Source organism: Coloeus monedula, assembly GCF_965178545.1.
Source record: "Coloeus monedula genome assembly, chromosome: 12".
In the NCBI taxonomy this organism is placed as follows: domain Eukaryota; kingdom Metazoa; phylum Chordata; class Aves; order Passeriformes; family Corvidae; genus Coloeus; species Coloeus monedula.
Window position 1 is genome coordinate 4170221 of NC_138792.1, and position 23227 is coordinate 4193447.

Here is a 23227-nt window from a genome sequence, read left to right on the forward strand (position 1 = left end):
GACAGGCCACACGTGCTAGCAGTGCTGACACCCCGAGCAGTGCTCACGGCTGTGTGACTCCTGCAAAAGCAGGGATTAAATCCCGGGCTCACCTCAGAGATGCTGACTGGCACACATGTGCTCTTTACAGCTCTCCAGGTCCTGCTGACACCAGCACTGCCCATTCCCAGAGGTTCTGATCTCAGCTGCCAGTCAGAAGTAACTGGTGCAAATGGGGCGATGCCCAGTGACCATGACTTATTCTTGTGGCCGAACTTGTTGAAGAGAGGCCAAATCTTAGAGTGCAATGATCTGGATGAGCTGAAGCACCCCAATCAGACACAGGCCAGATCCAGCACCACACAGGCAGAGAGGCAGCAAACAGCCTGGCCAGAATGCACACTCTGGATCAGGCTGGATCGGACAGAAGAGCATGGGGGAGAGGTGCTCAGGAGGAAGGCTCATTCAGGAGCTTCTCACAGAGTTTTTGAGGCAGGGCTGAAAGCCCAGAGGGAAAACCAAGTCCTGAGCCCATGGGGTACAATCCCCCCTTCCCCAGGACCCTGTGCTGACACACAGAGCACACACAGACCCACACCCTGCACTCACAGCACCCCCAGCCCCTCGGGCAGCTCCAGCACTGCTGAGCACACAGAACCATCGTTAAGGTTGGAAAAGACCTCTGAGATCAGGTCTAACTTATCACCACCTTGCCAACCAGACCATGGCAATGTCCAGTCTTTCCTTGAACACCTCCAGGGACAGTGACTCCACTTCGCTGGACAGTTCATTCTGATGTCTAATCGCCCTTTCTGTGAAGAAATTACTCCTGATACGCAACCTAAACCTCCCCTGGTGGAGCTTGAGATGATGTCCTCTGATCCTGTCCCTCGTTCCCTGGGAGCAGAGCCTGACCCCCACCTGGCTGTGCCCTCCTGTCAGGGAGCTGTAGAGGGTGATAAGGACACCCCTGAGCCTCCTTTTCTCCAGGCTCAGCCCCACACCTCCCTCAGCCTCTCTTCATGGGACTTGTGCTCCAGACCCTTCCCCAGCTTCATTGCCTCAGTAGCTCAATGTCCTTCCTGAGCTGAGGGGCCCAGAACTGAGCACAGCACTCGAGGTGTGGCCTCAGCAGCGCCCAGCACAGGGGGGCAATCACTGCCCTGGCCGTGCTGGCCACACTACTGCTGTACCGGCCAGATGCCATCGGTCTCTCGGCCAGCTGGACATGCTGCTGGCGGGCACACGGCCGGTGCCGCGCCGGCCGCGCCTCCCCCGGCCCCGCCCGGCAGCCCCGGCACGACCCGACCGGGCCGCCATGGGCCTTCCGCCTCGGTCACGTGACACCACCCCACGCGACCCGCGCTTGGAGGCGGGGCAAGGTGCGCCTCGCTGCCCGGGATTGGCGGCGGGGCGGGCGGTACCGCGCGGCGATTGGCCGCTCCTCCAGCCCCGCCCGCCAGCCCCCCCGAGGATTGGGCGTCAGGGCTGTCAATCACGCGGCGGTCGCGCGAGGCGATGGCGGCGGCGCGGCAGGTGCTGTGCTGGGTTGTGGCGGCGGCGGCCGCGGTGGCGGCGGCGCTGGCGCTGGACAATGGCCTGGCGCGCACACCGCCCATGGGCTGGCTGCACTGGGAGCGCTTCCTCTGCGGCACCGACTGCGCCGCCGACCCGCACCGCTGCGTCAGGTACCGCCGCAGGGCACGGCTATACGGGGAGCCCAGGGCAGCGCAGGTACCGGGCAGCCGGCCCGGTGCTCCGGCACCCGCTGTGCCTTCCCCGCGCCAGGGCGGAGGGCCAGGCTCCCCTCCCCGCGCTTCCCCGTGTGCCCCCTGCCCGCCCAGCCCCGTGGCTGTGCTGCTGGTAGACATCAGACGTTCTCTGCTTTCTTTCCCGGTCGTGCGCCCTGCCCGTGCGCAGCGAGCAGCTGTTCGTGGAGATGGCTGACAGGATGGTTGCCGAGGGCTGGAGGGACGCCGGCTACGAGTTCATCTGCATTGACGACTGCTGGATGGCCCCGACGCGAGACAAGCAGGGCAGGCTCCGGGCGGACCCAAAACGGTTCCCCGGTGGGATCCGCAAGCTGGCCGACTACGTGAGTGCCACCATGGCACGGTGGTGCCCCAGCCCGGGAGCAGGGGAGGGCAGGGACGGCCGGGTGGGGATGGCTGCATCACTGCTGAGATAAGGCTCTCCTGCCATAGTGCAGTTTGGCTTCCCTTGCTGCCCCAAATCCTCCTGCCTTGTGGCTGCCCCATCCCAGGGTCTGTTTCTGTCTGCACGCACAGGTGCACTCCAAGGGTCTGAAGCTGGGAATCTACAGCGATGTTGGGAACAAGACGTGTGCTGGATTCCCTGGCAGCTACGACCACTATGACCTGGATGCCCAAACATTTGCTTCCTGGGGTGTGGACCTGCTCAAGTTTGATGGCTGCAACTCTGACTCACTGGAGCTGCTGGCAGAAGGTAGGCCATGGGCTCAAAGCAGCTATTCCCATGGGTGGGAATATTCTGCAGGCAGCAGCAATTCTAGGCCCAGCACAGGGCTCCAAGGATTTGCTTTTCCCTGAGTGTACTCATTTAAGGGACTTGCTTACAAAAGCAAATCTGAGGCTCTGTTCCCAAGCCCAAGGTGCTGAACGTTGCTGGGTTAAGTGTTTTTACCTGCTCAGCCTCCTGGAGCTCTCTTTCAAGCACAGCTTGGAAAAGGAGCTTTCTCACCCCAGAGCCTGGATCACACGGAGCACAGACACATCAGAGGTGTGCTCTGGGGGCTGGCTGTGCAGGCTGTTAACCTCAGCTATTAACTCAGCACAGGCTTTGTCCTTCTGCAGTGCCTGTCCTGGAGAGCCCAGAGCGTTTCACACACTTAACCCTTAATCCCTGTGGTGGGGCCTTGTCAACGCGTATCAGCCTGAAGGTAGAACAGCTTGTGTCAGCCATGAAAGGAGTAGTTAGGAGGGCTTTTAACAGATAAAAACGAAGGGAATTATGGCATAAAAATCCTACTGGGGTTTTCCTTTTAAAGCACACCAGTGTAAATACCACTTTAGAAGTTATTTGCACAAAGGGTGGCAAGCCAGCAGCTGAAAGCTCAGCAGCTCCCTGTGCTGAGGGGACTTGGCTACAGACTCTTGTGAAGGACAGGCAAATCCCAGTGCCACAGGAGGAGATTTGTGGGAAGAACACTTTAACTTGGAAAGCTTTTTTCTCTTGACTGGGCTCTCTGGCTGCTGGCACAGTCAGCACCACCATGTTTGGCAGCAGGAGCCCTGCACAAAGTCCTGTCTCTGCCTGGCACAGAGAACCTGCCCAAGTGACAATCCCATTGAAGCCAGATGGTGGGGCATATGCCAACTGCCACGGACAGGAGCACGGCTCAGCATCCTGAGTGACAGCTGAACTGAGAGCTCCTGTTGGATCATATGTGTAACCCAGATACAATCCAGTTGTACTGAAGTAGTTTCAGAGGAAAGAGCAGACTTTTCATTCCCTCTCTCCCAATTGGAAGGGACTTAACAGGGCTGTCTAGGGACAAGGACAGGAAAAACTAGAGCTTTTGCATTCCTGCACAGTCCATATGGTGCAAGTGCCTCATGAAAACATACTCCTACATTACCCAGCAAAGCTGCACTGCTTGATAGATACTGACTTGTGCTTCCTGGGTATCTAGAGGAAAAATGCCATACAGGAAAGCTCTAAACCTCTTCCCCTGGCTGTCTGTACAAAAGGATCAGCAGTCTTGGAGCGACAGCATGGCCAAGCAAAGCTCCTGTCCTTGGGAGGCAGGTGACCAGCTGCAGACTAAGTTCCCCTGTCCTCCCTGTGGTGTCTCAACCACAAAAATGTGTTCAACCTTAATTTTGCAAGAGTTGAACTGAAACCTGAACCTGTGACATTGGATTAGTTCTGCTGTGTGACCAAGGAGGTTGTGTAACCTCTGTCTGTCCTCTTCCTTCAGGATACAGGCGCATGTCTCTGGCCCTGAACAAGACTGGAAGGAGCATTGTGTACTCCTGTGAGTGGCCTTTCTACTTGAGGCCTGTGCAGCAGGTAAGAAGTTGCCTCTCAAGGTTTATCCTGGGGCTCAAGTGGGCAGAAGAGAAAAACACTAAGATTGCAATACAGCATCCTGAGAAACTTGCTGCTCTCTGTTCTGACAAAGGCTGCAAAATGGAGGAAAAAACCATTTTCTTCCAGAGCCCTGAAGCATACCTGAATCATTGCTCTGCTGAAACTGATTCAATAGGACGCTGCAGCATGAAGGCACAGCCCAGATGGAGCATGCCTAAAAAACCACAGCATCCATCTGCTTCCTATCTCCAAGGAGCCAAGCAGCAAACCATTGGCAGTGCAGACACACAGCCTAGCAGATAGCTCAGTGTTACCCCTCCTGGACACAGAGTGCTGCAGACTCAGCCTTACAGTCAGCTCTGGGGACTATGAGAGAGGCTTTGTGATATTCTCCACATTGTCCAGTGACAGATTTCTGCCAACCAGGGTCTGTGACTGACACGTTGCCCTGCACCCACAGCTGGCTTCCCCTGTGCCACTTTGACAGGATGGTGCCATTCCCTCCCACTGGAATTAAATGTATTACTCACCAAAGGGTGTAAACCCAAGAAATAGCAATAATTACTGGGATGTTACAGTTTAATCCCACTGGCCTTGTCACACCTTCAGTAAAATCTTGAAGGAATTTTCTAACTGAGCTGGTGGTCACAACTGTTCTCCCAAGGGGAGCAACAGTGTTGTCTAGAACATGTCAGAGTGGAGTTACTGGGCACAAAGCATTCAAGGGAATCAACATGATCATCAACTAGCTGGTGATGGAAGGTGTTATCCTGTTTTTCCCCCAAGCTACCCTTGGGTCCAGTCCAGCCTTGTTTACACTCTTGTTGTACAGCCAAGTGCTCTGGCTAATCACACTTATTGTTCTGGCAGCCCAATTACACAGAGATCAAACAGTACTGCAATCACTGGAGGAACTTCTATGATGTCTATGACTCCTGGAGCAGCATAAAGAGTATCTTAGATTGGACAGCACTTCACCAGGACACCATTGTGAAGATAGCTGGGCCAGGGGGCTGGAATGATCCTGACATGGCAAGTACATCAACACCCACCCCACTTGAAGAATCAGCAAAAAAACCTTCCCTCAGCTGCAAGCTAAGAATTGGAAGGGAAAGAACTGAGGGAGGAACACTGAGGGGAAGGGCTCTGATGGGACTCTACGATCAGGATCTTGATGAGAAGGTCCAGAGTGGAAAGGGAAAGAGAACTGCAGCTATGGATAGTAGGAAGGAAGCACCATCTTTATGTCACACAGCCTCCACAAGCAGTACCAGTTCAGAACACAGGTGTGGCACTGGGGGACAATCTCCAAAGTGCTGATGTCCCACCAGAGTGAAAACCCCTGGGTGCCAGCATTGCAAGGATCTGAATCCAAAAGCATTCTTAAACACTGCCTAGCCACTTAAAGAGCTCTATTCACTTCCACCAGGCACTTATCCTAAATCGCCACACAGTCATGCCTTGTTTTTCCCAACAAGCTGGTCCTGCTTCTGGCACTCACCCTATCTAGCCAGGCTCCAAAGAGAGGTCCCACCCTGTCATTTCCTTGTACTGGTGGCCCAGTTTATCCTCAGCAGGCAGTATTACCAGGCACTTTTTGTTTGCTTGTCACAGCTAGTGATTGGAAACTTTGGGCTGAGCTGGGACCAGTCGGTGACTCAGATGGCCATGTGGGCCATTATGGCAGCGCCCCTGTTCATGTCCAACGACCTGCGGCACATCAGTCCTGAGGCCAAGGGTCTGCTCCAGAACAAAGAGGTGATCGCCATCAACCAGGATCCACTGGGCAAGCAGGGATACCAGCTTGTCAAGGTACAGCAGGAGAGGGATGGGCGTGCAGTGTGGGGCACAGGAGGGATGGAGAGGTGGCTCGGGGTTTGGGAACAGGAGCCCAGTGAGCCCATTTGTTCCCGAAGCTTGCTGCAACAGAGAGGCCTGAAGACCATCCCTTCAGCCTCCCCCAGCATAAGCCCTGGGTTTGTTTTCTCCTTGGCAGGACAAGAACTTTCAGCTGTGGGAGCGGCCCCTGTCTGGCCGAGCCTACGCCGTGGCGGTGCTGAACCATCAGGAGATAGGGGGACCCCAGAACTTCACCTTCTTCCTCACCTTCCTCGGCAACGGGCTGGCCTGCAACCCAGCCTGCTCTGTCCGACAGGTGCTGCCAGCCAGCAGGGACTGGGGCGTTTACAGCTGGATCTCCTCCCTGAGCGTGGAGGTGAACCCCACAGGCACTGTGCTGCTCAAAGTCCTGGCACTATAGGAGGCACAAAGACAGTCTTTTCCTCAGCCTTAGGCTCTGTCTGAACTTGTGGCAGGAAACTTAATCTCCTTCTTCCAAGCATGTGCCTTTTTTCTCAGGCATTCATTATTTGAACCTTCAGCCTATTGTGACCAATACCTGTCACTCCAATCAGCAGGAGGTAACAGAGAAAGGGTGAACAGCAGAGCAGTGCCCCTTTCTCTGGCATCTCACCCAACTCCTCCTCCAAGGGGCTGGAAGGGCTCCAGCAGGGCAGCAATTCCTGTTTACTCCCACTGCCACTACCAAGCACGGAGAGACAAGGGATGCACATGGAGCATCTTTCAGCTATCCTTGAGCATTTCAGGGACAAGAGGGAAACACACCCTGGCCACCTTCTTGCTGTCTTTTCCAGACAGACACACAGTCCAAGAAAAGCTGCTCCTACCCTGCTGAAGAAACCCCACACTTAAGAGCATTCCATCTTTTGACAACTCAGGGACTGACATGAACCATTGCACTTCTTAGCAACTTTCTTGACAGCTGCTATCATGCCTTAGGACTCAAGTTTATGAAGGTTTCCCCTCACTCCAGGAATCTCTCACCAGTGGCTGTCACTTCCCTTTAGAGGACAACTCCCTCTCCACCCTTCATGTGGCCACTGGAGTCCCCTTTCTCCATGAATCCTGCCTTCCAGAAATCCCTGAGTGCTTGCTTCCCACTGCTGGCAGCAGCCTTTAGGTTGAATGACACAGGCTCTCCAAGCCAGGAGATGGATAATCACTTAATGCAACCATTATGTGCAATTATGTTCCCTTCTGACTACAATACAATCGGGATTTCTTGATTGGTTCTTCCGTGATTAAGCACTTTGATTAAAATCCCTTTAAAAGGCTAAGCTTTTTCTTACTTGCAGCCTACAGGAGTACAGCATGGTATCTGAAATTAAATCATGGTTTAGAAAACAGGCCACTTTGTTCCAGTCGTGTAAGTTTTTGTGAAATTTGTCATGATTACTACAAACAGCACTCAGTGAAGCTGACATGGTAAAGCCATACAGTCCATCCCACAGGCCAAAGCCACCACTGCCTACACAAATCTGAAAATGCCATCACATTAGCCAATATTTAATAAGCAAAAATACAAATTCTCTTACAATTCAGTAACTGAGTGCTCTCAGTCATTATGAAGATGGTAAGAGGCATCTCTCCATCCTCCAGCTCCATTTCCACTACAGGAAAGTTGCCCTTAAGGGTGAACTCTGCACTGCATTCCCAGCACCTGCTAACAGCAGACCTCCTACTCACAGATGGTCCTCTCCAAGCTGTCCTGGAGGCTGTCCCTACCATCTACCACACTCCTGGTTGTTGCCCATTTGAAACTTCAGTGCTGTGCTTGGCCTTTTTCCTTCAAGGAAAATGCTAAGAGGAGCCAAGGCACAGGGGAAGGCAGCTGAGGCCTGTTACACTGTGTGGCAGGAGCAACCATAGGCATGGAGCTGTCCCTCACCCCTCTGAGCTGCCATAGCTAATGGCACCTGCCTAATTACCTAATTAGGCACCTGCCTAATGGTGCAGGTACCAAATCCAGTGGCTGCTCCGAGGTCTTTGCTCCTCAGGGCAGTAAAGCCGTTTGTAAGAAGGGCCTACAGCAAATGCAAGGGCTGTTCAGGGGAGTTCATGAACAAGCCTGCACCATGTTCATGCAGAAAAGTCACTGGTACCCATTACAAAACACCTCTTGGACACACAGTAAAGAGATCTAAGCCACTGGCAAGGATTTTCCAAAAGCCAGGTTAAAAACTGTTCTCTTAAGTGGTTCTGCAAGCAACACCTCCCTGCTGAGCTGATGTACTCACAGCTTGCACCCCAAGAGAAAACACATTAGAAAAGGGATCAAGCTAATTACTTTAATGCGGTCCAACACGATGAGTAGGATGATGCTCAGAACTGGATCACTTGGCCCTGTAAGAAGCGAGAGGCAAGAGACAAGAGTGAGTTTATTCAGCACTGAGTATTGTCCCCCTTTCTCAACCACTCATGGAATACAAACTCACCTTTCTCTTCTTGTCTCCTCCCAGCTCAAAGTGCTTGCACCTCTTAATTGCCAGCATCCTCTTGGACCTGCAGTTGGGCTCCACACACTCCAGCCTCAGCACAATCTTCTTGGTGGTCTTGGCCTGGGAGGAGGAGCAGGGTGTATCAATGAACCACAGTCCCCAAGCACACAAACTTGTTCTCAGGAAGAGCTTGTTCCCTGCACTCCTGAACATTCAGTTTGTTCCCAAAGTGTAGACAGAGACTATCAGCGCAGTTAGGCTCCCTCCACTGAAAACAAGAAGGCACCTTAAGGATTGGTTCAGGAGTAAAGTGGATCTGTACCTTAACAAAAAAAGGCAAAAGCATGCATTGGGGCCGGGCTGGTCCCTGCAGGGATCAGCCACTCTGGAAAAGTCTGTGCCAGTGAACACTGCAAGAAACTTGCACTTTTACAGTGTGGGAAAACAGACCAGCAGTGCTCCGGAAAATCCAGCCAAAAACTGGGCAAAAGCAACACCCGGAAGCAACACAACTGGCAAACTTTCTCTGGAAAGAGCAGTGACACAACAGGCTCAACGCAGACCTGCAGCTACTCAGAAGTTGGATGAAACCTGAAAGACTGCAGAGGGAAGAATCCAAAGCTGAGAGGCTGCTGTAGCAGCTGGACAGGGCTGTAACCACCAGTTAAAAACCTCAGCCTATCATCCATACAATGCTGACTGGGGAAAAAACAGAAATGGGGATTGAAATGTACAGGTAGAGAGTGCCAGCAATGCAGCTGCTTGGTGTACCCTGCTTGCAGAAGCATTTTCTGTGAGGTCTTCCCACTTCCCGGCACAAAGTCAATGTGAAAACCTGCTGCTTCATTTTTTTCTTCTTGCTGGAAGGCTTCTCGTGCATCTCCAGCAGGACACCAGGGCTTCCCGACAACAAGCCAAGCAGCTCTATGAGCATAACTAAACAACTCACACGAAGTAACAAATCCACCCATTGGGTTTTGCTGTAAATACAACAGCAAGCAAGTAGCCAGCTCCTTTCCCTTTGCCAAGCCCTTCTCCTTGGGCAAGCTGTGAAAGAAATGTTCCTTTCAGTGCAAGAATCCCTCCCTGCAAGACCCCACTCCCCTGCAGCACCAAGGCTCCCTGAGAACCTGCTCTGCAAACACAGCCCGAGTCACCCTGCAAATGGAGGAGCATCTCCATGAGACAAGACAGCAAGGAGATGAGCCATGTATCCGATGGCAGCCTACAGGGGAGATGCAGAAGGACTGCTTACAAGAGCGTGGAGTGACAGGGCAGTGGGAAATGGCTTCACACTGACAGAGATTTAGATCAGAGATTAAGAAGAAATTCTTTTCCTGGGAGGGTGTTGAGGCCCTGGCACAGGGTGCCCAGAGAAGCTGTGGCTGCCCCATCCCTGGAAGTGTCCAAGGCCAGGCTGGATGGGCCTTGGAGCAACCTGGGATAGTGGAAGGTGGCCCTGACCATGACAGAGGGTTGGAAAGGTCCCTTCCAACCCAGTCTGTTCTGTGCTGTGGAGGGGAAGCCTGCACTGCCAGCACAGCACTGCCCTAACACAGCCAGAGCAAAGCACTGAGGAACCGTGGGTTGCCAGAGAAGTTTCCTGCCCCAGGAGCAACACTCACTCACCTTTTTACGGAAAATGGGCTTTGTCTGGCCCCCATATCCACTCTGCTTCCGATCATAGCGCCTTTTCCCTGCGGGAAAAAATGGCTCTGGTCAGGGCACAACCTAAAAGATGCCACAAGCACAACTGGCACTTCCTAAATCCCAGGAGAGCTCAGCCTGTCCCTGCACAGCCCACCAGAATGAGTGCCTCCCTCCTCCAGCAGCCTCATGCTCAGCCCATGGCCACGGCCCTTGTGCTGTCCCCAAAAGTGGAACCTTTCCCTTGTGCAGCCAACAGACACACAAGGCCAAGGACTTGATTTATTCAGAGTTCTGTGCAGAGAGGGATGCTGCATGGTAAGTCCTCAAAGCCAGCACACGAAGGGCCAAAAATATTTATACGGTCCTGTTCAGGTGATATTTGCATAATTAATCCACATCACTACTGGTCGAGCTACCACTGGATTCACTTTCTTTCACCTCGCCGTGAAGGTCCAGCACATTTTAAACTCACAGCCCATGCTCAGTGGGCAGGGCTCTCCCTCGGGCTGGGCAGCCTGGGCTCCAGAACTGTGCCTTCACATTACAGCCAACAAGGCTCACCCAGAGCACATTTCCTAATTAGTTACACATTTCTATACGACAACCATCCGAATTTGGCTCGGGCTGACACGTCCTTAGTCTTTTTCCCTTTGCCTTTTTTCAGCTCCCTTTATTGCACACCACATCCTTCAGGGTCAAGCTGTCCTCCCCCGCCATGCCCCACCCGTGCAGGGCACAGGACACTCGGACCGCACGCAGCTCCCCGTGGCCGCGCCCCGGAGCGAGCCCATCCTCACCCTGCGCGTAGAGCGAGTCCTTCCCCTTCTTGTACTGCGTGACTTTGTGCGGTTGGTGCTTCCCGCATTTCTTGCAGTAGGTCCGGCGCGTTTTCGGCACGTTCACCTGGAGGAGCAGAGAAACCGCTCAGGGCCGCTGCGCATACGCCACATCCCGCTCCGAAGGCCCCGCTCCCGCCCTTCCCCTCCCCTCGGGCCCTGCGCTGCCATCCGGGGATGGGGAAGCCCCCGCACCGGTCTGGCCACCCTTCACGCAAACACCGCAGCGGAGGGAGCCCGGGCCGGCGCAGCCCCGGGGCGGATGGCGGAGGATGGAGCCCAGCCCAACCCCAGCACTCACCATCTTGGCGGCGGCAGCGGCCCGGAGAGGAGGCCCACGCCGGAAGCGGAAGTGAATGAGAGCTGGGGACCATAGAGAGGAGAGTGCAGGGAGGGCATAGGGCACGGCGCCCCCTGCCGGTGGGAGGAGAGCAGGACGGCAGCCATGGAGGAAGGCCGGGTCCCGGACTGGGGGTGTGACTGGGGTGGGGTCCTGTGGGATCTGCCGCGTGCCGGTGATGTCCAGGTGTTTGAAAGACAAATTATGTGTCAATAGAGTTGCCTTGTTAAGGTTTAGTGCTTGACACGTTTCAGTGATCTCAGAGCCGGGCGGAAGTTAACAAGGCTTGGGAAGAAGGATGTACCACTGATGGTGGGCACAGCGAATGCAGAATTTAGGACCACAAGAACAGTTGGCAGAACTCTCAAGACAAAGATGTAACTAGCAAAGCTAACTCAGCACCTGTGCTGAATCAGCTCTGAGTGGATAAGAGAGATTCCAGCATGGGGAGATCACAACACCAACTCACAGACCAGCAACCCAGGAAACCCACTGACCCAAACAAAGAGAAAGACTGAACATGCAGACTAATTAACATAGGAAGCGAGGGAATCATTTAACACTACAAGATAGAATACTAACGAATGATGTAACCTGTAGCCAATGAACATTAATGTTTTCATTTGCCAAAATGTATCAACGGTAAAAAGTTCTGATAGTCGCTCTGCTGGCTTTGTGAATTTGCCACCAAGATCTCTTTCTGCACAGAACTGTAAATAAAGCAAATTCCTCAGTTCTGTGTGGGGATCAGCCCTGTGCACATCAGGTGAAAAAACCCATTTGGGACAACATAGGGGATGGTCAGCCACCTCAGCCAACACCTGGCACTGCCCACAGCCTGGGCCAGGCTCTGGCCACGGCCAGTGGCCTGGTGACCCCACGGCAATGGCCCAGCTGTCTGCAGGAGGAAACACAAGTGCTGCCTTTGAGTCAGAAACCTGAAAAAGGGGAACCGAAAGGGTGGGGTTGGCCGGCCCCGTCCTTCCTCCCTGCGCACCCTGCCGTCTCTCCCCGTCCCTGCTGCCACAGCCACCCCAACCCACCGGGGTGGGCGCGGGCAGCGGCGCGGCGAGACCCCGGCTGGCCGGAGCGGCGGCGGGAGGGCTCCGTGAGTATGGAGGCCCGGGAGCCATGGCACGGGGCAGCACTGGGCTGTGGGGTCCTGGGCTGATGTGGCTGCGGGACAGCCGGGGTGGCGGGAGGCTCCATGTGGCCTGTGCTGGTGGCCTCACACCTCTGCTGGGCTCCTTGGGGGCAGGAGAGCCGTGCTGGGCACAGGACATGTGGTGTGGGTGAGCCAAGCTGGCAGGGCTCTGCCTTGTCCCACAGCCTGACCAGCTCCGAGCAAGTGGCATCTGACCCCGGTCACCTGGCCATGGGGCTATGGGGTGCAGCAGGGCAGGGAGATGGGGTGGGGGTGCCAGGGGCTTCAGGCTGTGCTGGAGAAGGGAATCACAGTGGTGGGTGGGTGCCAGGGACCCCAGGGCTGCCTGAGAGCAGGAGTTGGGGTTCTGACAGGGTCTTTGGCCGTTCCACACCTGTGCTTTTTGCAGCGGGCACTGTTGGGGTGCAGCTTGGGGTTTGCTCATGAGTCTCTCCCATGCAGGAGGTTTCCTCCTCTGTCCCTCCCACCCATCATTTTTGACACCCTCTGGGCTCAACCTGAAACATGGGGGCTGTGAAGTTTGTCGTTCAGACAAACACCCTGTCACCCTTCCCTCTGGTCCCTGCCAGCCCCACATCAGCCAGCAGTGGCTCAGCTCCTTAGCAGGAATTAGGCAGCAGCCAGAGCTTGCCTGTGGAGGAGGGATGGCCCCGGGACCATGGTGGGACACAGCATCCAGTGACATGAGGCCAGCAGTGTGTGCCAGGCCTGGTGGTGGTCTCAGAGCACGCTGGGCCGAGGTGTGAGCATGGCAGGAAGTCGCACTAGCTGGGGGGGGAGGGCACAGGACATGCTTCCACCCACCCACTCGTCACTCTGCTGTCACAGCACGGCAGTGGTGGCTGTGGGGGTGAGCCCCGTGGGGCACCCACCATGCCAAGGACGGGCAGGGACAGAGCGGGTCTGGTGGCAGTGCTGGGGACAAGGAGGCTGTGCCATGATGGGGCACAACAGCCCTCCGAGACATTCACTGTCCTTTCCCCTCTGGCAGTTCCATCCAGAGGACGCAGTGAGGACGTGTCCCACCTGCCTGGCACTGCTGGCCATGACCCCACTGCTGTGACTCCAGGTAAAGCTCCAGGGACCCGGCGCTGCAGCTGGGATGGGCTGGAGCCCAGGGCCACTCTGCTCAGCCCCTGTGTCTGTGCCAGGGAGGGCAGCGGGAGCCCTCCTGCTCTTGGGATGCAGCACCAGCAGCCACACTTGATAAGTAGGGAAAATGAGGCACAGGGCTACAGCATGGTCCCAGGGTCACTCTGGGCTCATCCACCACCTTGCCCGCAGTCTGGGGGTCAGGGGCCACACCAGCCACCTGCAGCGACCCTGGATCCTTCCTCCTGAGGCCTCAATCAGCCCACTCAGGCTGCTGCTTTTTCCAAAAGGCTCTGATGATTAATTTTTTATAAGTTGGGGGTCTTTGACCACCCAAACAAGCTGGAAAGGTCTGAGCCATAAGGGCCACAAGGAGGGAAGAGGGAAGCCTGGGAGAGGGGAATCCTGCTTGTCCCCAGCCTCTCTGGGGAGAGCGGGGCAGTGTCAGTACTGCAGGGTCTGTGCTGGGAGGATCTGGGCATTGCCAGCAGATGGGAGGACACCTCTGCTCCTGTCCCCGAGCTGGGGAATGTCCTGGAGAGAGGCAAAGTGTGTGGGACCGGGTCCTGGCATCTTTGTTCCCCACCTGACCCCTGTTGTGAGTGAGCCAGTGCCCACGTCCCGTGCGGGGAGAGTTGATGGAATACTCGGCTGGGGAATGGGGAGCTGAATGCCTGTCTCTGGCCCACCTCTGAGCCTCCCCCCGAGGAGACAGGCTGTGGGGAGCAGGGGAGAAAAACAGCTTCTCCCAGGTTGCTTTCCAAAGCTGTGCTTGCAGGAGGAAAAAAGGGAACAAGGTGCGGGTGAAGGGGAAGCAGGGACTGTAGGTGGTCAGGCAGGAGACACAGAGCCGAGCTCCAGGGGATCACAGCTCAGCAATAGCCCCACACAGCTCTCTTGTCAGCTCCCCAGACTGCAATCAGGTGTTGGTCACAGCCCACAGCTCCAGCCACGTGGCTCTGGGGGATGCTGGACCCACCTGGGGGTCACAGTTCCTGGGCACAGCATGGAAGGATGAGGTGAGATGCGCAGACTGCTCCAAGAGATGGGCCATGGCAATTTCCAGCCCCTAAAAGCTGAGCAGCAGTGGGACACAGGGCTCTCATGTGAGCCCTTTCCTGCCCTGCCCTTCCCCGGAGAGACTCAGGAGCGCTTCGCTGAGGGCTGGGGGAGGATTTAACCTCTCTGGCTGCTGGCTGGAGGCAGCCTTTCAAGCCTGGCCACTGACAAGTGCTGCTCACAGGGGAGAAAGGGGGGTTGAGCTTCATCACTGCACTCCTGCGGGCTCCATGGACACACAGGGCAAGGATGACTTTAGGGCTACTCTGTGTTCTTGGCAGCATGGCACTGTGACTTTTCAGGGCCAGGACCTACCCACAGCTTTTTAGGGACCGGCCTCCCGTGGCCACCCCTTGCAGGCTGCCAAGTCAGCACGTCCCCAGCACGAAGTGGCTGCGGTGGGGCAGGAGGAAACAGCCCACACAGGCTCACATGCACAGAGCTGGAGGGGAGGAGCGCCTGCGGGGTGTCACAGCTGGCTCCCCGCTCGTCCCTGGGGCTCCAATCTTCCCCCGTCTCCCTCTTTTCTCCAGCTCTCTGTCCATCTGAATATCCTGGGGGCCTCTTCAGCAGGAGTAGGAGCCATCCAGGTGGTGGCTTAGGCTGCAGCCTGGTGTGGGAGAGGGGCCGGGAGAGGTCACATCACAAACAACCCAACACTGACCTGCACACACACCTCTGGTTCCCCCCGCCGTGGGGGTCCCAGCACCCTCTGGCTGCCCTTGGGGCAAGGGGGAGAGTGCACCTGAGCGAGGTCCAGCAGGTTTTGGGCTGAACAAGCGCTGCGTCGGCATTGTCTTGCCCACAGCAACCAGGTGAGCACAGCGTGGAGGCGGCCAGGGGTTTGACATGGCCAGTGTCATCCTGGAGAGCATCTTCTTGAAGCGCTCGCAGCAGAAGAAGAAAACATCTCCCCTCAACTTCAAGAAGCGCCTGTTCCTGCTGACGGAGAGCAAACTGTCCTACTACGAGTATGACTTTGAGCGGGGGGTGAGTCTGCAGCCACAGGGGCTGCGCCGTGGCGGTGTCTGGGGGTCACCAGCTGTCTGTCCCTTGCCAGCACGTAGCCCAAGGGCTGGTTGGACAGGGACAGGGGTTGGTTTGAGTCTCTCCAGGTCTCCCCTTGGTGACCATTTGAACCAAGACTGTCTCTTGCAGCGCCGGGGCAGTAAGAAGGGCTCCGTGGACATTGAGAAGATCACCTGTGTGGAGACAGTGGCACCTGAAAACAACCCTCCCCCTGAGCGACAGGTCCCGGTGAGGAGGGTCCCAGGGTCCCTGCGTCTGTGCCCTTGTCCCCTCGCTGGGGGAGTAGGGAGAGTCCCTGGGGTGGGTGGTGGCAGTGGGGGAGAGCCGTGCTTGGCATGAGGGGCTCTGTCCATACCATACCAGGGGTCCAGCTTTATGCAGAGCAGCAGGATGCCAAAAGCCCTGGGCTTGCTCCAGGGGAGATGCCAGCAGCTGAGCAACAGGGTGCCAGCATCCATCTCTGCCTCTCTCTTCCAGAGGAAAGGGGAGGATTACAACAACATGGAGCAGATCTCAATCATCGAACGGTTCCCCTACCCCTTCCAGGTGAGTCTTCGCTGCACCCTCTTTGCTGGTCCGCTCTGCCTGGTGGCAGGTCCTGAGGGGGGGACCCCACAGGGGCTTGGGGTCAAACGTGGCATCACTGCCCCAGTGCCCGGTGTCACTCAGCGGCTTGGGGACACTCTGCTGCTGTCCACACTGCATGGGGCAGCCAGGTGAGCCTCTCTGAGCCCCGAGGCAGCTCTGTTTAATATGGAAACCTGCTTCTGAGCTCTGTCCTGCCCCTTTCAGTCCCCTGGCTGATGCTGGAGGGGTGCTGGCTGCTCACTCAGCCCCCAGCCCAGCTGCCTGCCCTGCTGGCACCTAGTGCACCCCCGGCACACCGAAAGTCAGAGAAGGAAGTGGAAAGTCTCGGGGGAGGGGGCTTATTTTTAACCTCTTTGTCACGCTCCCGCGAGCACCGTGCGGGGCCAGCAGACACCGGCGGGGCTTGCTCGGAGTGGCCACAAGGCTCGGCTCCCCCCGTGCCTGCCGTGAGAGCCCTGCCCGCGGTGCTGAGGTGCCTGGTCCCGCAGGTGGTCTATGACGAAGGGCCCCTCTACATCTTCTCCCCGACGGAGGAGCTGCGCAAGCGCTGGATCCATCAGCTGAAGAGCGGTGAGTGTGGGGGCTCTGCAGCTCCCCTGGGAAGCCAACACGGGCACTCAGCTGTGCCTGTGGCTGGCCCAGAGTGCCAGGCTGCCGGGGGCTCGCTGGCTCGTGGGTATATACCCCGTGTCTGAGGAAGAGCGAGCTGCTCCCAGCCGGGGGAGTGGACATTGTCACCCTCTGCAGTACCACAGCTACCTCGGCTGAGGCTCCTTGCCCTCTCACAAACCTGCTCCAAAGTAGCTCAAGCAGGGTCGGAAATTGTTGAGGGCAAGAGGAAATAGCAGATGTGGCCGTACAGCTGTGCTGCCTTGGCATGTGAGGGTTGAGCGGCCGGTGCTTTAGGAAACATGGACAACAAGCCTGCTGGGAGCCAGGGAGCATCTTTCCCAAACCACCCCGAGCCTTGCTCGGTGCTGCTGAGCTAATGCTCAGCTGTGTGGCTGCTCCCTCCTCGAGCTGGGAGTGTTTGTGTTGCAGCAGCACTGTTGTGCCAAGGGGCTCGGGCCACCCAAAATCTGCTGGAGCCGCCTGTATGTGCCTCCTGGTGCATGTGTGTGTGTCTTGCTGCGGCTTTGTGCTGGCAGGGTGAGATTAGCTGCTTGAGTTGACACGGGGAAGTTGGCTGGAGCGAGGCGGAAGAGCGGCAGGCTGATAACGGGGAAGTCGGTTATCTCACGAGAGCCCTGCTGCTCTGCCCCGACAGGCAGCCTGTCCTCTCCCCACTTCACTGCTGAGGCAGGAGGGTTGCTGTGACAGCTCAAGTTAGTGTAAAATCCACAGGGAAAGGAGAGAAAATGCTGGCTTTTTGCTGCCGGGATGTCCTTCTCTTACTCCACCAAAGAAGGGGCTCTCTACACCTCGTGCAGCTGCTGTGGGCCAGCCCCAGGCTGAGGCAGTGTTTAGGCACATCCAGTTGTCCCTCTAGCTTGGGGAGAAGTATGAGGAAGCTGGTCAGCCTGCCTGGCAAGGGAATATTCTCCCTGCAAGGGAAGTCTCTGAGTGGGCACAGGGTGATGGCAATGCCCCATGGAAAAGCTGGGCACAGCACTGGCCTCCCTCCCCACTTCTGAAAAAGAAAAGGGCTCGAAAGAGCTGTGAACCATGGGTCAGAGCAGCCTGGATATTTTGGCTGGCAGGAGGGCCAGGTCCTTCTGTGACTGTCTCCATGTTCATGCCCCTTTGTAGAGCTGCTCAAGAGCTTAGATCGGATCTGAGAGCCAAGCCCGGCCCTTCCCTGTGGCACAGGGATTGCACAGCCACAGCACTGAAACAAGGGTGATGAGCTGAGGGAAACCTGAACATCAGGGCACAGGAGACAGTAGCACAGCTGAGAGGAGATTATTCAATGCAGCTGATCACCTGCATTCAGGGAGCAGAGAGCTCTTGCAGCAGGCTGGGGATGCAGCCCTGGGTCACACACATCTTCCCTCCTCTGCCACAGTGATTCGGTACAACAGCGACCTGGTCCAGAAGTACCACCCCTGCTTCTGGATCGACGGCCAGTACCTGTGCTGCTCCCAGACAGCCAAGAACGCCATGGGCTGCCAGATTCTGGAGAGCAGGAATGGCAGTAAGACACCAGGCACCCTCCCTCTGCCCCAGGGACCACCACAGGGATCTTTGCTCACCTTAGTTCCTCCTCTGTTCTGAAGGTTTAAACGTTGGGCGGTCACATCGCAAGACAAAGAAGCCCCTTCCCCCAACTCCTGAGGAGGACCAGGTAAAAGCCAACGTCAGGGTTTGCTCCAAGGTGTTGGAGAAAAGGTCTGCCTGGAAAAAGCCAACGTATTCAATGACTGCTCAGAGATGCACAGGCCAGGACTCTGCTCTGGGGAGGGATGTCAAGATGGTGACTTAAGGGAGAAGGAGCTTGAAGCAGGGGATGGAGCCCAAAGGCCTATAGGAAGGTCAAATTATCTCAACCTTGAGGTTTCCCAGGGCAGCTGAGAGATTTACTCCCTAATGTAGGCTGGAGGAGTCACAGGTTAAGCCAAAAGGTAAAGAGAAAACACTTGTCTTTTGTGGAGATGGGGAAAAATGTTTTGATAAAAAGTCCGGGGAGAGGAAATTGGTGTTCTGGTAGAGATATGTGTGGGAGCTGAGACAAACACTGCGCTGAGCTGGCCTGAGACCACTGCCCTGCCAGGCCTGGGAAGGGTCTCACGTGGTGTGTGTGCAAGCCTGACCATGTCCCACGCTCTCCTTCCCGCCGTGGGAAGATGGTGATGAAGCCTCTGCCTCCTGAGCCAGCCCCCAGCACAGCAGGGGAGATGAAGAAGGTGGTGGCCCTCTACAACTACGAGCCAATGAACGCACAGGACCTGCAGCTGCAGAAGGGCGAGGAGTACTTCATCCTGGAGGAGAGCCACCTGCCCTGGTGGAAAGCCCTTGACAAGAACGGGTGAGAGCTCCCACTGCCCATGGCCGTGGCTCTGCAGTGCTGCCCTGCCCTGGTGCTCAGGCCCTGGTGGGCAAACACACCCCTCTGGCACCCCGAGGGTGAGGACAGGCTGCCTGCCCACCTGTGGGCTGCCCTGGTGAGGAGGGGGAGGAGGCTGAAACCAGCTGTGGTGTCAGCCATCCCCACACATGAACCCAGATGGGCTTGCACCAAAGTTTTTGAGCCCTCCTGAGACAGGAATATCCTTTCCCCTTGGCCTCCTCCATCAATGTGTGACCAGCCTCTTTTCTCCTGCAGGAGGGAAGGATACATCCCCAGCAACTACGTCACTGAAACCAGAAATTCCCTAGAGATCTTTGAGTAAGAGAGGGCACAGGGACCTGGCGAGTTGCACTTGGTTGGAGACGTTTTTCCATTTGGTTCTGTTACCCTACACAGCCCCTGAGCCCAGCCTGGCTGGGTCACTCTCCCTCTTCCACATCCTCTGGCAGCCTCCAGCCCCTGGCAGCCATCCCTGCCCTGCTCTCTGCACCGCCTGTCCTGGCTGGGCCAGGGTCAGACCGGGCTGGGGACAGAGGTGGCTGTGGAGATCTCCCTGATGGCTGTGTCCCTGTTCCAGGTGGTACTCAAAGAACATCACTCGGAGCCAAGCGGAGCAACTGCTGAAACAGGAGGTAGGTGTTGCCTCTCGAGGCTGGATCTGTTCTACACACCAGCCCTCCATGGGCTGTTCTCACATTGTGTCCAGCATGGGACCAACCCTGGCTTGTGCCGGGAGGGGAGTGTTGCACCAACAGCCCCAGGAACATTCCCTATCCCAATGTGAGCTCCTCCAGGCAGCCACTTCAGGAGGTGGCCTCCCATGCAGGGAATGGAAATAGGACTCCTCTGACTCACTGCATCCTCTCCAGCCCTGCTGTGATCTTCACTCACTTTAAGTTTTGCCTGTCACAGTGACACACAGTCCCCACAACCACCCAGTGCCCTTTGCCCTTTCTGCTTTAGGGTAAGGAAGGGGGCTTCATTGTCCGAGATTCCACCAGCAAGACAGGGAAATACACTGTCTCCGTCTATGCCAAGTCCTCTGCGTAAGTGGCTCTAAGAACAGCTTGTTTCTCCCCCAGAGGGCCCCTCCAGGCACCCCTCACCCTCTGTCTCTCCTCCCCATGTTCTCCCTCTCCAGAGACCCCCAAGGCACAATCCGCCACTATGTCGTCTGCTGCACCCCCCAGAACCAGTATTACCTGGCAGAAAAACACCTGTTCAACAGCATCCCAGAGCTTATCACCTACCACCAGCACAACTCTGCAGGTCAGTGGCTGGGAGGCAGAGTGAAGCCAGCAGTGTTTTCACTGGCACCACAGTATCCCCACCTTCCTGTGCCGAAGGCAGGAGGGTTTTGTGTTCCCTGCTGGAATGTGGCAGGTAAGCCTGGAGTGGCAATCTCTGCTGCTGTGTTTCAGGGCTCATATCCAGACTGAAGTATCCCGTGTCTCAGCAAAAGAAAAGTGCTCCTTCCACAGCTGGCCTTGGCTATGGTAAGCCAGTCCGGGCTACCTCAGAGTTCCCTGGTTGCAGCGTTTGTTTCTGCTGGCAGCAACTTTCCCAGGCCGGGATCCTGGCTGTCCCATGGCTCATAGCCTTCCCAGGAACCACTTCCCAACTGCCCTCTGGTGATGGTATTGACCAAAAGACTCCACAAGCTACCTTGCTCCTGTCCCCTGGAGGAACAGGTCTCAGATTTTGTGGGTTTTGTGGATGATTTTTCAGGCAGAAAATGCTTGTGAGCTTTTCTTGGGCTTGCTAGACCAGATGATTGGGAGCACCGTGCAGGGAAGTCACCTGCACCCACATTACACTCACACTCTCTGTCCTAGGGTCGTGGGAGATTGACCCCAAGGATCTGACCTTCCTGAAGGAACTCGGGACAGGGCAGTTTGGCGTGGTGAAGTACGGGAAATGGAGAGGCCAGTACAACGTTGCTATCAAGATGATCAGGGAAGGCTCCATGTCAGAGGATGAGTTTATTGACGAAGCCAAAGTCATGATGTAAGTGGTGAGCACCGTGCAGGTCAGTGCTGGATGCTCCTTGCCAGAATGGCTGCACTCCTGGGAGGTGTGGAGGCACAGTCTAAGGCAGTCCCATACTCTGTAAAACGCACCCAAGATCCCACTGATTTTGGGCAGATTCCTTGGTGAGGTTTTCCACCATCAGCTGGGCCAGAAGCATCTTCCCTTCCCAAACTCTCCTTACTCACAGGTGCTTCCTTTGCTGCCTGGCTTTCTAGATGCTCAGAATTGCCTTTGTCCCCAACACAGGAACCTGTCTCATGAGAAGCTGGTGCAGCTCTACGGGGTCTGCACTAAGCAGCGTCCCATCTTCATCATCACCGAGTACATGGCCAATGGCTGCCTCCTTAACTTCCTGAGGGAAACACGGCAGCGGTTCCAGCCTGCCGAGCTGCTGGAGATGTGCAAGGATGTCTGTGAAGCTATGGAGTACCTGGAATCCAAGCAATTCCTGCATAGAGACCTGGTAGGGTTGTGACTGCTTTGTTCAGGCAAAATCCCACCGGGGAAATCGCCCCTTCATAGATAAACAGGATGCTTGGAGGGCTCTGTTGCTCTCTTTGCTGAGGACTTTATAGCTTGCCCCAGCCTAGGTGAACTGGCAGGATGAAGTGAGGTGAAGTGTTAGGTGGGTGGGGATGAGATGAAGTTCACCTGCTACAGGGGAATGGGAGAAGCAAGAGCAGGTAGAAGTGACTGTCTCCATCTCTCCATTCACAGGCTGCTCGAAACTGTTTGGTGAATGACCAAGGAATTGTGAAAGTGTCAGATTTTGGTCTTTCCAGGTCTGGTAGATGTGTCTGTGTCACTTTCCTGTCTCAGTACCCCATCTCCTCCTTCTACATTTTAGTCTTTGTCCCCACCACCCTCCAGCTGTGCTTTCCTATTGTCTTCCCATTTCATCTCCCTGGCTCAACCTTCCGCCTCTCCACTTTCCACCATCCCTTTCTTACTTCCCCTGGCCCTTTCCCTCCTCTCTTTGCATCTTCTTTCCCCCACCTCTAGTCTCCTGGCTGCATCTTGCTCTCCACATCCCCTTTTTGCTGTGCTTCCATGTCAGCCAATCCCTTCCACAATCCTGACTAACACACACTTACTGCTGAAACCCATGCAGAGTTGCAACCTCTGGTCATTCTGAGCCGCCCATTCCTCTTGGGCTTGGTCAGTTGTGTGGAGGAGCAAAATGTGAAATCCAAGTGAGGCACCCTGATCCATTTTCCTGCTGCAGGTATGTGCTAGATGATGAGTACACAAGCTCCATGGGGTCCAAGTTTCCAGTGCGGTGGTCTCCTCCTGAAGTGCTGCTGTACAGCAAGTTCAGCAGCAAGTCTGACGTCTGGTCCTTTGGTAAGAGCACGGCATTGATGACTTGGAGGTTGGGAACTCCTCTGCAAACCAGGTGCAGGTACAGGTGCTCCCATCCCATCAGCTCTCCTTGCCGTTCCCCCCAACAGGTGTCCTGATGTGGGAAGTTTACTCGCTGGGAAAGATGCCTTACGAGAGGTTTAATAACAGCGAGACAACCGAGCACGTTATCCAAGGCCTGCGCCTGTACCGGCCACAGGCGGCCTCGGAGCGGGTCTACGCCATCATGTACAGCTGCTGGCACGAGGTGAGTGGCTGTCACCCCTCGTGACACCTCCGGCCACCCTGGCAGGGTGACAGGGCTCCCCGGGGCACGGCTGGGGCAGACACGGGCTCCAGCCAGGCTCCCCTCTCGCCCGGCAGAAGCCTGAGGAGCGCCCCACCTTCACCGCGCTGCTGGGCAGCATCCTGGACATCGCCGACGAGGACTGCTGACCGCGGGTACTGCCCGCTGACCCCGGCCCAGCGCTGCCACTGCCCACCGGGACAGACCTGCACACCGGGCGGTATCGCGGCGTGGTTGTCACGGACACAGCACGGGCGAGCAGGAGCCTGGGGGACCCCCATGGCCGCGCCCACAGCCCCATCACATGCTCAGAGCTCCATCACCGCCCCGGGGCTCCATCACATCCCGGAGCCTCATCACTGCCCCGGAGCCCCGTCACCGCCCCGGAGCCCCGTCACCGCCCCGGAGCCCCATCACTGCCCCGGAGCTCC

The 23227-nt window shown here is 56.3% G+C and overlaps 3 protein-coding genes across 3 annotated transcripts; 2 read left to right on the forward strand and 1 right to left on the reverse strand.

Moving 5' to 3' along the window:
• Positions 1-1497: 1497 nt before the first annotated feature.
• On the forward strand, positions 1498-7145 carry GLA (galactosidase alpha; the record flags this gene model as incomplete). The annotated part of the gene is made up of 7 exons (XM_082289530.1): positions 1498-1667; positions 1900-2074; positions 2268-2445; positions 3941-4032; positions 4924-5089; positions 5672-5865; positions 6050-7145. 7 exons carry the CDS (start codon positions 1498-1500, stop codon positions 6311-6313), a joined length of 1239 nt encoding a protein of 412 aa, XP_082145656.1. The 3' UTR covers positions 6314-7145.
• A 1042-nt stretch (positions 7146-8187) lies between these two features.
• RPL36A (ribosomal protein L36a) lies at positions 8188-11176 on the reverse strand. The gene is made up of 5 exons (XM_082289162.1): positions 11139-11176; positions 10799-10904; positions 9981-10048; positions 8349-8471; positions 8188-8256 (listed from the first exon to the last, which is right to left on the reverse strand). Exons 1-5 carry the CDS (start codon positions 11139-11141, stop codon positions 8236-8238), a joined length of 321 nt encoding a protein of 106 aa, XP_082145288.1. The 5' UTR covers positions 11142-11176; the 3' UTR covers positions 8188-8235.
• A 4166-nt stretch (positions 11177-15342) lies between these two features.
• Positions 15343-22945, forward strand: BTK (Bruton tyrosine kinase; the record flags this gene model as incomplete). The annotated part of the gene is made up of 18 exons (XM_082289351.1): positions 15343-15483; positions 15652-15750; positions 16000-16068; positions 16599-16680; positions 18116-18244; positions 18327-18394; positions 18894-19075; positions 19373-19435; positions 19695-19749; positions 20081-20163; positions 20259-20386; positions 20539-20613; positions 20953-21124; positions 21395-21611; positions 21866-21930; positions 22374-22492; positions 22600-22757; positions 22874-22945. The coding sequence occupies 18 exons, from the start codon at positions 15343-15345 to the stop codon at positions 22943-22945; spliced, it is 1977 nt and encodes a 658-aa protein (XP_082145477.1).
• Between the last annotated feature and the right edge of the window lie 282 nt (positions 22946-23227).